Source organism: Raphanus sativus, chromosome 4 (assembly GCF_000801105.2).
Source record: "Raphanus sativus cultivar WK10039 chromosome 4, ASM80110v3, whole genome shotgun sequence".
NCBI lineage: Eukaryota > Viridiplantae > Streptophyta > Magnoliopsida > Brassicales > Brassicaceae > Raphanus > Raphanus sativus.
This window is the reverse complement of record NC_079514.1, coordinates 20,927,256-20,941,912: the sequence shown is the minus strand read 5'-3', so window position 1 is coordinate 20,941,912 and position 14,657 is coordinate 20,927,256. Positions and strand designations below refer to the sequence as shown.

The following is a 14,657-nucleotide window of genomic DNA, read 5'->3' as shown; positions in this document are numbered from 1 at the left end:
ATCATTTTTATTCGGTTTTCAATTTATTTCCGAAAATAACCGAATTATTCAATGGTTTACCAAAAAAACAATTTTTTTCTCGGGTATTTTTGGTTATTTTCGGTTGTTCTCGTTTTTCCGGTTTATTTCGGTTATCACCTGAAAAATTACAAAAACATCAGCGTTGAATCAGTCCAATAAAAACATATAATTTTCATATTTTTCCCTATCATCATAACTCATAACAAAAGAGAAAAGATTCAGAATCTATGGCTATTTGCAACTAGCAAACATTCAAAGAGGCATAGATTCACATAGTTTCAAAAAAACACTGAGAATGTCTAAAATACACAATGAGGGACCAGAAGAAATCATAATGATGGACCAAAAAAAACAGAAACATGATGCCATCAACTCCCTTAGTCTCGCACTCGAACCTGAAACTTATTGCAGTAAAAAATCAGTTATAAGACATAACAAAAATGCACAAAAGACATACCAGTTAAAAGATATATACCATTACCTCTAAAGCTCTAATGTTTCCACCAGTTGTATTTGCTCGTGATTCATTGCCGTCTCTAAGTAGCTACTTGTTGTCTTCTGTCTTCACAACCTAACATCTAACATCTACGTAAGATGAAGAAATTCAAGTTAAAGAATAAAGAGAGTATCAACACTAACCCAAGACACTAAAAGGCTAAATCCCAAATCGATTTATAATAAAACCTAAATCTCAAATCCATCCCAAAACTGAGAGTGAAAATCGATAAACAAATCACATGATATACTATCATACCGAACTCTTCCTTTGCTCCAAATCTTAAACCCCTAATCGATTTTGACTGAAACCCTTAATCTTAAATCCATCCCAAACTCTAAAAAAAAAACTTATGAGAGACTGTCACTGCTAATCGACCCTTCCTTTGACTCTAATCCTAAACACCTAACTGATTTTGACAGAAAACCTAGATCCCAAAATGATCTCAAGCCCAAATCCCAAACTGAAAACGACACAGACATAGGGAATGAGAAAGAAGAACTTACCTCATGGTCGGAACGTGAGAATCAGATGAAGAAAACACAATGATGTTAGATTCCGACGAAGAAGACAGAAGAGGATCGGGTTCGAGAGAGAGAGAGAGAGAGAGAGAGAGAGAGAGAGAGAGAGAAATGTGAATTAGATTTAGGTTTGCCGACATTATACGTTTAGTTAGTGATTTATATAGCTAGGTTTAACTTCGGTTAACCGGTCGGAATTCACGAACCGAACCGAACCGAGGTGATAACCAAACATATTTACAACATCCTCCGATCGGTTTGTTGCTCATAACCGAACAATAACCGAATGACACAAATTCCGGTTCGGCTCGGTTCGGACCATTCAGTTCGGTTCGGAATCCCAGGCCTAGTTAGTCCAAAGGATAACTATTGTATGATAGACTAGGTTATAATTTGTTTTATTGCATTGAGACATCTATTGCAAGTCATGACTAATGTCCAAAGAGAAAAGAAGTAATGTTGCGCTGATGTCTTGTTAGGAAACATTAAAAGGTTTCCGCATTCGATTATGATAACATGATTCGTTTAACATGTTTTTCCTTAATTTTCAGTTATGCAATCCATATCAAGTATCTCCTCCAACATGTTTTCTATTCCAACGCTGAATGGCTCAAAGTTTTGGGAATGTAAATATGACCTTGCATTCAGAGAGGATCGTCCAACGATTTCAGATTCAAGTACTGATCAGTATCGCAGTAAACTTGAACATTGGGACATCTCTAACCGCACAATTCTCATGCTAATCAAGCATTCTATTCCATCAGTCTTCAGGGGCATTGTGTCCGATGAGGTGGTGTTAGCTAAGGATTATCTCGTTGCTTTGGAGAAGAGCTTTGCCAAGAATGACAAAGCTGAAACGATTACCCTTCTAGCGGATCTTTTCTCCATGAGGTGTCAAGGCATGGGCAGTATCCGAGAGTACATCTTAAGAATGTCTAACACAGCCTCCAAGCTAAAGGCACTTGGACTTTCTTTGGCTGATGATTTCCTCGTGTGTTTAGTTTTGAGTCATGGGCCCGGTTAAAAGAAGCAGGCATTAGGTGACGCCAAAGATAAGACGCCTATCTTAGGGCCCTTGTGCAACGATCTGAAGGAAGCCTGCAGAAACCATGTCAACAAAGAACAGCCCCATATAATTAGTTTTCTCATCCTTAAATTCTAATGAGTACCTCTTGCATGGATTTTTAGTCTTAAGGTACATGATTTATATGATTCATATAAGCAAAGATTTAAAGGAAGTTAGAGATAGTTAGATGTATCTCTGGAGCTTCAAAGCCTTTGATTCCTAAGTAATGACAGAAATCTACCTGCTTCAGGTCAACCATGAGAGCGCATGGTGTTTGGGTCAGAATCAGATAAACAAACCCCACAGCTTTCCGTGGAAGAGCAGCAACACATGTTTGGACTTGTAACATGTGAAAGGACGTGGTTTGTCTGGATGAGAATGCTCTTTGATGTGTTTGTGTATACATATTTAAGTATGTTTAATGGAAGGTGGAGACGTTACTGGAGAGTTGATCGGCTCTACGAAGGTCGAATGTGTGAAGATAAATATATCTAATATTTAGCTCGGTTTGAGAAAATGTTTTCTAAAAGTCCAAAATCATAGAAGTAAAAGATCAGCCCAGATAAAGCCACCAAAATCAGTCGTTGTTTTTAAAAGTCCATACCTGTTAAGTCATAAATCAGAAGTTCTTTGTTTATAACAACGCCACATGGCAAGTTTTCCTTAAGATATTTTTAATGATGTAGCAGTGTAAGAGAAGAGAGATTTTTATTTTTTATATATACTAGATTTTGACCCGCGCTTTGAAAGCGCGGGATAACATTTTGGTCAAACTTTTCATTCGAGTATTTCTAAATCTCAGTTCGGGTGTAGTTCAGATCTTTGCCGATTCATTATCTATACTATTAAAACACAAGGCCCTTTTTTTAGGTGTCCTTGATTTTTGAAAGTATTTACAAAGGAATGCCACTGTATTATGTTTTAATCTAAGCTTTTTATTAATGTGTTTTTTTCTTAAAAAGTAACTCATTTTATTGAGGATTACGCATCTCCTATATTTCGTGTAACTGATCAAAATCGCAGAACTAAATAAACTGATACAAAATCTAAAACATTTAAATCGCAACTATATTGATTTACAGATGTATCAGATATCTTATTCATTAACGATAAACCATATGTTGTTGTAACGAAAAAGATATCCAATAATATTTATCCCATGAATATTCCTCTATCCACGATTCGTTGGAGCAGAATATAAACAGAAAATGTTATAACAGTCTGTTTTAAAATTTAGGACGTATTTAAAAAAATTAAATTAATTATTTTTGAACATTTAAAAGAATTATATAATCTAAGCAAAACATTGTTATACAATCGCAACTATACTAACATATATCCCAAGAATATTCTATAAATTAAAAGATTTTATTTTCTTGAATTTAAGTAGTTTCGGAAATCAAATGTATATAAGTAACACAATCAACACACATCAGTTATGACCATTCTAAACTTTTAAGCAAAAACGTATTCTATTCTAATGGATTCCCTTCCCAAGATCAGCTGTTTAAGTGATGTTAAACCTTTCAAATCTGTGTGGTGTGTGAGAGTGAAATTTCTACATACCTAGATATCATTCAGTCACCAGTTTGGTGCTTCGCTTCATATGTTTTGACTGACGAAAATGTAATAAACTCTCACTTCATAACGTCTCTAATATTTTATTATATAAGATCTCATGTTTTTTTCTTTTTACATGTATCAGGGAGTCAAAATCCAGGCTACGTGCAATCAATCTTTGCTTCAAAAATTCGAGAAACAATGTGTTGTTGGAGAATGGAAATTTATTGCTAACTTTACATTGAGTTCAGCAGTGGGTCTTATCCGACGCACCAACCACGCTTACAATATGCATTTTGTTAGTCAAACTTCAATAATCGATTGTAAGGTTGCGTGCCCGAATATGTATCTCGACCTCGATGATTTTGTCAACATATCAAATGGTTCATATGACCCGCGCTATCTTATTGGTAACATATGTTTCTTTTTATATATTTTCTATATTTATTAGATTCATACCTTGATATAACTAACATTACTTTCATAACAGATGTGATAGGTGAAATCTTAAACTTCGGTGGTCTAACAATCGAGAATTTCGTAACAAAATTGGAGTTTACTTTAAGAGATATCAAGTAAGTTGACTTTAAAAACGTTTTTAAAATTATTATTAATTCTAATTTAGTATATTTAATTATTAGCTGCTGATATGACCCAAGGAAGCAAACAACTGAAAATTGGTGATATATGTTTACTAAGATTCGTCAGAATCGGTAACTACAAAGGTATAATTAGCATTATATAATTTTATCCAGTCCATCATTGTTTTCTGTGTATGTCTGTGTTTTGTTTAACATTTATTGTCTATTTATGTGCGTTTCAGGAGATTTCCTCTTATCCAATGCATATTATACATCGCTGGTGATTGTAAACCCAGATATCATGGAAGCAGAAACACTTAAACAAAGGCAAGTACATTTTTTGTAGTTATAGCAGTTTGTTGATGAATTAAAAATTTTGATTTCATCTGTTTTATACATATAGGTTTCGCGTTGATGGTAGCTCTCTTGCGGTGTACCAACATGTCAATGACAAGATTCAGATCCTGGAAAAGCGTCAGAGATGGTCACAGTATCCATTCAGAACCATTCAAGAGATGAGACGCTGTGATAAGGTTTGATGTTCTTAAAAATTTTATATACAAATATACTTTTGATTTTGACAACATATTACTTTGTCTCCTAATGCTAATATGGTTTTCGGAATATATTTTTTAGTGTGGAAACTGCAGAGTAATTTGTTCTGTTTATGCTATTGACACCATGACTGGATGGTATTTTTTTGCTTGTGTCGTCTGCCACAGTAAGGTTTTTAAAAACCCTATTTTATTTGGTGAAATGGATGTATCAATCTGGTGGTGTCAATTTTGCCATAAAAGTTATACTAAGGTTTCAACAAGGTACATAATTTTATTCTTTCATAACATATTATTATTTTATCAATACTAACTTGATTGTTAATTAAATTTTTATATACTATAATTTTGTCAGGTACAAGTTAGACTTGCTTGTGCAGGATCAGACCGGTGAGTTCAGATTCACACTTCTAGACTCAGTCGCTACATCTATCGTGAAAACTCTTGATGCTAAAATCGTGAATGCACTATCAGCTGAGGTCATATTTTTTTTTTTAGTTTGTTGATTTATATTCATTGTTTACTACTAATTTAATATTATTATTTTTTACTTTACACAGGTTGAGATTCCTGAAATATTGCCACCTCAGTTAGTGGAAATAGTTGGTAAAACTTATGGATTTGGCATATCTATAGATTCAAGCAAGTCTTCTGAGATTGAAAATTTCTGTGCCAGCAAAGTTTGGACTCTTAGTGATGTTATTTGGAAAAGAACCAAGACATTGCACCAGGATTCAACTCCTTCGAGAAAGAAGCAATGCACAAATGTGATTAAGATTGAGAAACTAGAAGATGGTGAGATTGCAGAGGATAAAAGTGGCTGATCAACTTATCTGTTAAACTCAGATGCTCTTTTCGGTGTTTATTTCGAACTATTAAAAAACATATAAAGTTTGCAAACAAAACAAAGACTGAAGAAGAAGAATAGAAAGACCATGGATTGAAATATTGATGAGGATGGAAAGCCTCAAAAACAAACAAGAAATGTTGTTTTTAAAGAGATTTTTCAGAATCTCCGAGTTTATTTTTTATTTGATACTAGCATTGTTTTTATTTCACAGACTTTATTGTCTTTTACAGCTTTAGCGTGTGTAATCACGCTAAGACAATTCGAACTTTAGGAAAAGTTCAGTATGCAATAAACTTTTTCAGCTTAGATTCTATAGTTGTGACCGATTGTGAACGTGAGCTTAGATTTCATAGTTGTGACCGATTGTGAACGTGATGAGCATGTCAAAAATTATAAAAATCATCAATCATCATACCGTTCCATTACTAATTACCAATGTGTAGTATATTACCTGATTCCCTTAGTATACTGTCTCATGCCAGCACGGTTTTGTCCCAATCTTATTTGTTCTTTCTCCATGCGTATATCAGCTGTTGAAACGGCATGAACATCAGAATATTGAGGTAACATCAATATTTTATTAAAATTATGCTTAAATATTATTTTGGGTCATAAAAATATAATTTTAACATAATGATATCTTTTTAAATATATAAAATAAATAAGACAAACCTATTGAGTAAAATCACTTATCTTCTCTCAGTTTGTATGTAATGACAGGAGTAAGTAAATTAAATATAAAAATTATTTACATATGATACAAAGTAACCAATCAAATTTTATTTAATGAACATATTATTTGAAAGTAATATTATAAACATGAAAAATCCTTTTATTTGGTAAAAAATAAAATTAATAAAACACTTATCTTCGGTCAGTGTGGATGTATTTCCTTCGTTTGATGACAAAGCTTAACAACCTGGATACAAATTTTCAAAATAAAATAATAAATGGCAGAAGTATATAAAATAATAATATTGATTTACATTGTATAAAATTTGTTTGAAGAAACCTATAATTCGTAAGTAACCTTATAAACATATAAAATCCTTTTAATTGGTAAAAATATAAATTTATAAAAATAAATTAAATAATTAAGACACAGAATATTAACTTCGTATATCCTAAGAAGGTTAAATAAACGGTAATGAAACGTTTTATTAGAATAAAAGACAAACATTTCGAGTTTCGATATGTTTTAAACCAATAGAGAACGATCTATGAAGTATCTTTATATGAATGCATCATATCGGCTTCGATTTCATCGGATCTATGAAGTTCAATCCTTTGAAGATGACATGCAAAAGAAATAGAAACCAAAATAGAGAGAAGGACATACCTTCAGACGAATCGTGGAAACCCATTGGAACAAGTCTGAAAACCCTAATTTCTTTCTTTAATCGCCATCTGAGATTGTATTTTTTTTTTTAGAAACCACGAGTAAACGTGTCCGAAACATAAAAAAAAATGTCTCTGTCGTTTATGAATCAGATACTGGCTTGGGCCAAATTATTTTCGGGCTTTCTTAACATATTATAAAAAAATTAATACAGCCCATATTTCAATCTATACTATTCAAAATTATTGACAATTTTTACTCTGGCCCATGATTAACTTCATTCAATAGTTATTTTTTAATATTATTACACATTTTATATAACTGAATATAAAATACATATTTTAAATAAACCCATCAGATCACGATTTATTTATTTTAAAATACAAACTTATCATAAATAACCGAAGAGAATAAGTTTTTTGAAATACAAATATAAAACTTTAAAATAACTTATTCTCTAATCAAATGATTTTTTTTTCAACCATTCACAATACTAACATTTTGTATATATGAAAACGAACATTAACCTAAAAACAACTTCTAACAAAAATTATTAAGACACTTGATATACATTTATGTTGAAACACATAATATATATAAACATAAATTTGCCAAAGAAACATACCCGCCATTGTCACTTTCTCAAAACATAAATTAAAATCTCAACTATTTAACTCGGTATATTATCAAAACATGAGTTACAATCTAAAAAGTGTAACTCGAATTAGTATTACACGTCGTTATAATAGTATAGATTATACTTCAAAACCAAACTATACAATGTTTGATATTTAAATTTGATAGGAAACAAAATTCCGCCCTTCCAAAAGAAACATACCCTCCCTCTCAAAGGTTGCTTGCCACGCAATCTGTCGGTAAGATTGTACGTTATCATAGTTGATATATATATGTTGGACCAAACCAAATTTATTAACGACAATCGATCTCAACCCGGATACTCATGCCTAAACACAGTTATGAAAAATCGAACAAGAACATAAATTTAAAACAAAATGATTGTCCCGCCCTCTAAAGGGCGGGTCAAAATCTAGTATACTTTAAATTTCTCAAAATCTATAAACAAAATAATAAATTACATATAAATTTGAATAACATATGTAAAAATACAAAAAACTTAACATTTAAATTGGTTTGGTTTGAATATTTGGATAGAGAATCTATAGATATTTTAAGCATATTTGGTATTTTGAGTATACGTTATTTATTTTAGACATTTACTTTGAAAATTTGGATATACTTTCAAGTATTTTGGATAACTTAAAAGCATCTTATATATTTTGAATGTTTTTAATACACATTAAATCTAAAAATAGTTAATATATTTAGATATATAAATCTACTTCAGATACATTCGGGTATCCGAAATACTTCGGCTCGGGTCGGGTTCGGTTTTGGTTCTTTAAATACCAAAATTTTGAATCCGTTCGGATATCTAATCAATTTCGGTTTGGATTCGATACTACTTTATCAGATTGGCTTCGGTTTGATTTTTTGGATTCAGATTCTAGCTCAGCCCTAAAAGTTACTAATTTATTTTTGTTTCGAGTTTTAATATTTAACTTTTTACATCTATAACTGAGAGTAATTTATTTTGACGTCTCATATTGATGGGCATTCAAATTTTACGTTCATGTTGGTTTGAGTTATTAAGTTTCCAAATTATTAGGCTTGGGGTGTGACCTGTTTAAGAACATACATTTTTCAGATCAGATCATTTCAGGTAATATTGGGTTGGAGTTTCTATTTTTTCAGAAAAACCGAAGTGAACCGAATTAGAATAGTTTGGGTTTAATTCAATATGTATATAAATTATATTATGTATATAAATTAAAATTTAATTATGTTTTAAATATACGGATATTCTTTTGATTTTTGATTCGGTTTTACTTATTTGGGTAATTCATGTAGTTCAGGTTTTGGATATTTTATATTTACGAATTATATGGCGTTTTAGTGATTATAATATGTTTTTTCATAGCTATATTATAGGAATTAAAACTTGTAGAATAAATTTAGAATTTTCACAAAATCTTAAGAAAAATCTAGAAGTATGGCATAGTTAAGTATAAATAAGGTTTATGAAATTAATTAACTGAATAAATGGTGAACAAATCAAAATTGTTTCCATAAAACTTAATGTTATTAATATATTTTATATGTAAAGAAGAGCATAATCGGGAGTAATTGTTTTTTAAGGAAAAAGAAAAGAAAATCATATATAGATATTTATAATATTTTAAGGTATAATTTGAAAAATATAATATAAGTAGTTTAAATTTTTAAAAGACACTCCTTGTTTTATCATTATTTATTTATTTTTTACTTTTATTTTTTTCCATTTATTTTATTTATATATCTTGGATATAAGAGTTTTGCCTATTTAATAAAATATATTTTAGTCATTTTCTTCTTTGTGGGCTCTTTTATGATAAAATTTTAAAAATATCTATTTGAGAGAATTGTCTTTTTGGTTATGTAGAATGTAATTTAAATGAATTAAGGACATGAGATTGATTTTTAAAAAAATGATTAACGACAAATATTATAAATTGTACATGATTTCAAAATATATATATATATATATATATATATATATATATATAAAATACATCATTTAATTGTATTGAATAATGATTTTAACATTATCCCGTTAGTAACAAAGTCCAAGACTAAAAACAATATTGATTTTGAAATTCAATAATGGGCTGGTGCACGGATGAATTTAAGATCCTATATTGTTGTCTTTTCGAGATTTCTTCTCTTTATTTTGAGTTATTAATATTTACAAATTAAAGAAATTTTCAATTTTAGTTAGCTATATTTACAGATTCAAATAATATAGATATTTTTAAGGCTTTACTGATTTATTTGGAAGGGAAAGAGAAATACGATAATGTATTGTTTGCTAGAATTAAAGGATTTTGTGAAATAATAAATATAATTAATGTAATAGGTTTTACATAATGTAGTGGCAGTAGCATGTATTTGTCAAAACAGAAAAGCACCTAAAAAAAATCTTTTGTTTTAATAATATAGATTTTAGAATATTTGAAAATTCGGAAACCAATAAAATTAATATTTAAAGTATATAAAGTGTATTTTAGATATTTGGGTTATCTATTCGATTTGTTGGTTTGGTTCTAATTTGTTTTTTTTTCTATTCGAGAGATATAAGAACCAATCTGATATCGGTAAACATTGGTTTGGTTTTGGTTTCACTTGTTTTTTTTTTTGTGATTTGGCTTCTTTGTTCTGTTTCAGTTCAGTTTTTGGTTCTTGATTTATATGCCGAAACTTAAATATGTTTGTAATATCTGTTTTATAATTAATAAATAACTTATTTAAATTTATTGTTAATGATAAATTTTATAAATCAAATAGTAGTATTATTATCATATTAAAACCGTTGCAAATATCCATTTAATAATTATATAATATTCTAAGTATTTTGATGTTTATGTTTATGAATTTTTAACGTAGATTTCACTGATAATATATAAATTAGCACCATCAATATATTAAAATATAAAATATATTTTTATTTATTGAATAGTTAGTAAATGGTGAGAATCTGGAGTGATACTCTTAAAGTTGTTATATTATTTGTTAGGTTTGTATAGTCTACATTAAAAAATTTAGTTCTAATGTTAAATTTCTCAATCTTGATCTGCTCCGATTTATTTTCAAAATATTAAATTTGTATAAATAAATATCTAAAATTCGGCACAAAATCTGACATTTACAATATTTTAAAAAATTAGATTTTCTCTCATTTATTTTCCAACTTAACTGAATATGTTTAAATTAAAAGTTTGATATTTTTGTTTGTTAGTTTGGATCTCTCTGTATGAAAAGATTTGGATTTAGATTTATTGAATTATGAAAAAGATAATCTAATAATAACATTTAATTTTAGTCTATAAAGACAATAGTCCAGTTCCAGTACTACACAATTAAAAATAAGAGGATTATTAATCATGATTCATAGCAAATGTTGAATTGTATGTGGGGATCAAAATGATTTTCTGGTCGTTGGTGCCAATTATATTATAAACATACAATATGAATAAAATAAATTAAAGTGATAATGTTTGATGATAACACGTATGTACTCTTCGGTGTTTTGTTGTTATGTGCAAACTATAAGTTTTGACTTTTGAATGATAAGTATTGATACGAATAGGTTTAAGTGTTAGTTGTTAGAGCATCTCCAACAGACCCTTATCCCCTCATTTTTAAGGGTTTTTGCATTCCAACTGACTCTTATCCCTTCAAATTTTAAGGAGGTGAACAGTAGACCCTCAAATTTGAGAGGGCACTATTGAGACCCTTAAAACACTATTTACTTTTCACTTTAGTCCTTCTATTTATATATGTCTTATGATTGTGTACTTATTATTTCTTATGAAGCATTATACTATTATAATTATATTAGCACTTAAATATTATAATTCTGATCTTATAAAATTATTTTTATATAATAATAATATATTAATAAATATTGTATACCAATATTTAATAATATTAATAAAAATAATATTAACATATTATTTTACACAATACATTTCGAATATTTTGGACAAATCTATCGTATTAAAGTAGAAGTACTTTAAGCTTTTGTTTGGAAACATAGATAGTAGTAAAAAATATAATGTTGTTTTGGATAAATGGATAGTAGTATATTAAGAAAAATAATAATGGGCTTAATTTGAATCATAGATTATTATGGCCCAAAGTACAATTAACATTATTTTTGGATTTTGTATGATTGTTATTAATTTGTTAAAGAAAATTATAAAATTAGTTATAGTTTCTTTTGAAGGGATTTTTGAATAAATAAAAACAAAATGTAATTTATTTATAGAAATATATAATTTGTATGATATTTTCTGTTTTCGTATATTTTAAACACTTTTTGATATATAATTTTAAAAATACAGTATAACTATAAAAGTGATTCACCTCATGAGTTATTATGTGTACTTAAGAGTGAAACACTATTAAGTAAAAGAATTATTAAATTACAAAAGTATAAATATTTGTAAAATTGTTACTATAGTGTTTACGGGTCACAAACGCTTTTATAACACGATACAGAGCCGAAATACATAGTTTAAACAATAAACAAAAGTAGTAAAACTGAAATCGTTAAATGTTAGTTTTCTAAGTTTGTAAATACTGTAAATTCATCATAATTATTTATCAAAAAGGTATATACATATTTATTCCTAAAATAGAGATTAATAGCAACTCAGTTACCATTAATTATTCCTAAATATTTTCACATAAATTTAAATCTAGCAATTTTTAACTAATTTATATATTTGTTCAAAAATTTTAAAAAGATTTGACGTGGTATCTCCTCATTTAAATCAAAATCTCAAACTTGATCCCCACGAATTAGAATAAAGGTTATATAACTACTAAATTGCCATATCTTTATTGTTCATAATTATTCTTAAATATGCTCACATATATTATTGTTTAAATCGTACGAAATCTTAGCATTTAATTTTAATAAAATCATTTTCCAAAACAACCTTGCTCGCCTTATATATACACCTCTTACGCTTCTTTTCTACACATACATTCAGACTTCACAAAAGAAAACAATGGAAAAATTCAAAATTATGTCGACGTTCACAAAGTGAAACCACATAAAGATGCTTGGAGAGTGCACGTGAAGCTACTCCATTGATGGACATCGAACACAAGTTTTGGAGGGGAAACTCTTGAATGTGTTCTTGCTGATGAAATAGTAAGTCATCATCTTACTAAATTGTCAAGATATGTTTTATCTGTTCGTAAAATTTTGATCATAGTTAATTTCGTGTGTTTATGGTGGCAAAATACACGCAAGTTGCAAAACAAATCTGATATTTCGCCTGAAATTAAATCTCTCAATTGGTGAATGGAGATTCGTTAAACACTTTAAGGTTGTTGCTTCTGGTGGTACAATTACTAAATACAAAGTTTAAATAATAAACAATAAGCAATACAATTTCGTTCAACCAATTTAAAGTTCTGAAATGTTTATATATATATATATATATATCATAAAGACAAAAACCAACCCAATATCCATGTGGATGTGCGAATCAGCCTCTAATATTATTTACCACAATAAACTAAAATAGTAAAGATTGTACCCATTAACCTTTTATTTTTCAAGATCTTATATATATCATAAAAATAAAGACCCGCCCAGTTGGGCGGGTTAAGATCTAGTATAAAATTATAATACAATCATAATATTTTACATCAAAATAAAAATTACATAAAACTGAAATATTACACACTAAAATATATATTATAATACAAATATTTAGAAATTTGGTGTTGAACCTCCAAGATCACCAAAATATTCTCGATATGAATTTGGAGCATTTTCTTCGGTTTGTTGATGCTGAGTTCTTTTTTTTGTATGATTCTTGCTTGTTCAGATCGGATAAACTCGCGAGTATTAATATCAACGATGAAGTTCAAATTTTTCAACAGAATTTTATTTTCTTGCTCCATTTCTTTTATAGGTAATTTTTTTGCTTCATTTTGCATGTGTAACTGAACCATCTCATAAGTTTTTTCTCTAGATGATGCACTTTCTTTCAAGAAATTGAGGATTTGTTCATTTGCTGAAACCACACTATCCATAGATGAAGTATTACCTTCATGAAGTTTCCTTTTAAGTTTTGCTTTCTTTGATCTAATAGGACGTTGTGACGAATTTGAAGAAATTCCAAGAGATTGTGATGCTGGAGAACCGACAATATCGTTCTCAATATCCGGAATACCGATATTGACATTATCTGAGAAATTTGGAATATCTTTCATCAAAAACCACACATGATCAAATTTAAAACCTTTTTTTTTGTTTTGGGTCTTGTATAAATAATTTCTTTGCCTTTTCCATCTGCAAATATTTTTGGAATTAAAGAATATGATCAGATACATAAACACTAATAAAGATATATAAAAAATACTAAAATATAATTTATACTTACAATGTCTTGATCGGATGCACCACTTGGATGCATATTTTGCACTTGGATCACACAGCTCTTCAAGTTTCTAACAGCATACAAAATAGTATCCATCCTACCTTCTAAAGACCTCTGACTTCTAATTTCCCAACTCTCTGTTTTTTTCTCATTGTAAGTTTTTTCTATTTTTTCCCATAGTTTCTTTAGAGTTTGATTGTTGCTAGCAATGAGATCTTGTGAAATTTCTAAGTAGACATGACATAACAACTCATCTTCTTGTTGGTTGAATGATGTGCCTCTATTTTTTTCCATTTTTCTAAACAAGAGAAAGAAATGAATGAGTGGGATGGATAAAAATGTGATTTTTTCATTTGATAAAGCCTATTATTTATACACAAAATAAATATGGTTGGAAGTTAGAAAGAAAAAATACAAAATTTCATTTAATGGTTGATGAGACAAGAAATCTATTTGAATATGGTTGGAGGTTGAAAGTTAGAAAAGAAAATGACAAAGTTTCAACTTAAAACAAGAAATCTATTGAATTGCCTATTGAATGGTGTAGATCAATTACATATGGTTGGAGGTTGAAAGTTAGATAAGAAAATGACAAAGTTTCAATTTAATGGTTGATATACATAGTAATATTTATATATATATATATATAT

General features: G+C 28.9%; 3 protein-coding genes and 1 long non-coding RNA gene across 4 annotated transcripts; 2 read left to right on the top strand and 2 right to left on the bottom strand.

Annotated features, from left to right (window-relative positions):
* Positions 1 to 177: 177 nt before the first annotated feature.
* Positions 178 to 1,143, bottom strand: LOC130511609 (uncharacterized). Its single transcript, XR_008945106.1, has 3 exons — positions 1,024 to 1,143; positions 503 to 606; positions 178 to 416 (listed from the first exon to the last, which is right to left on the bottom strand). It is a non-coding gene; the product is annotated as an uncharacterized LOC130511609 (long non-coding RNA).
* Positions 1,144 to 1,472: 329 nt separating this feature from the next.
* On the top strand, positions 1,473 to 2,062 carry LOC108850280 (uncharacterized). The gene is made up of 2 exons (XM_018623843.1): positions 1,473 to 1,491; positions 1,590 to 2,062. Exons 1-2 carry the CDS (start codon positions 1,473 to 1,475, stop codon positions 2,060 to 2,062), a joined length of 492 nt encoding a protein of 163 aa, XP_018479345.1.
* A 2,251-nt stretch (positions 2,063 to 4,313) lies between these two features.
* LOC108850279 (uncharacterized) lies at positions 4,314 to 5,623 on the top strand. Its single transcript, XM_018623842.1, has 6 exons — positions 4,314 to 4,389; positions 4,488 to 4,572; positions 4,649 to 4,778; positions 4,882 to 4,937; positions 5,155 to 5,278; positions 5,360 to 5,623. The coding sequence occupies exons 1-6, from the start codon at positions 4,314 to 4,316 to the stop codon at positions 5,621 to 5,623; spliced, it is 735 nt and encodes a 244-aa protein (XP_018479344.1).
* A 3,048-nt stretch (positions 5,624 to 8,671) lies between these two features.
* On the bottom strand, positions 8,672 to 14,322 carry LOC130511182 (uncharacterized). The gene is made up of 4 exons (XM_057008058.1): positions 14,011 to 14,322; positions 13,911 to 13,919; positions 13,675 to 13,815; positions 8,672 to 8,689 (listed from the first exon to the last, which is right to left on the bottom strand). Exons 1-4 carry the CDS (start codon positions 14,299 to 14,301, stop codon positions 8,672 to 8,674), a joined length of 459 nt encoding a protein of 152 aa, XP_056864038.1. The 5' UTR covers positions 14,302 to 14,322.
* Positions 14,323 to 14,657: the final 335 nt, after the last annotated feature.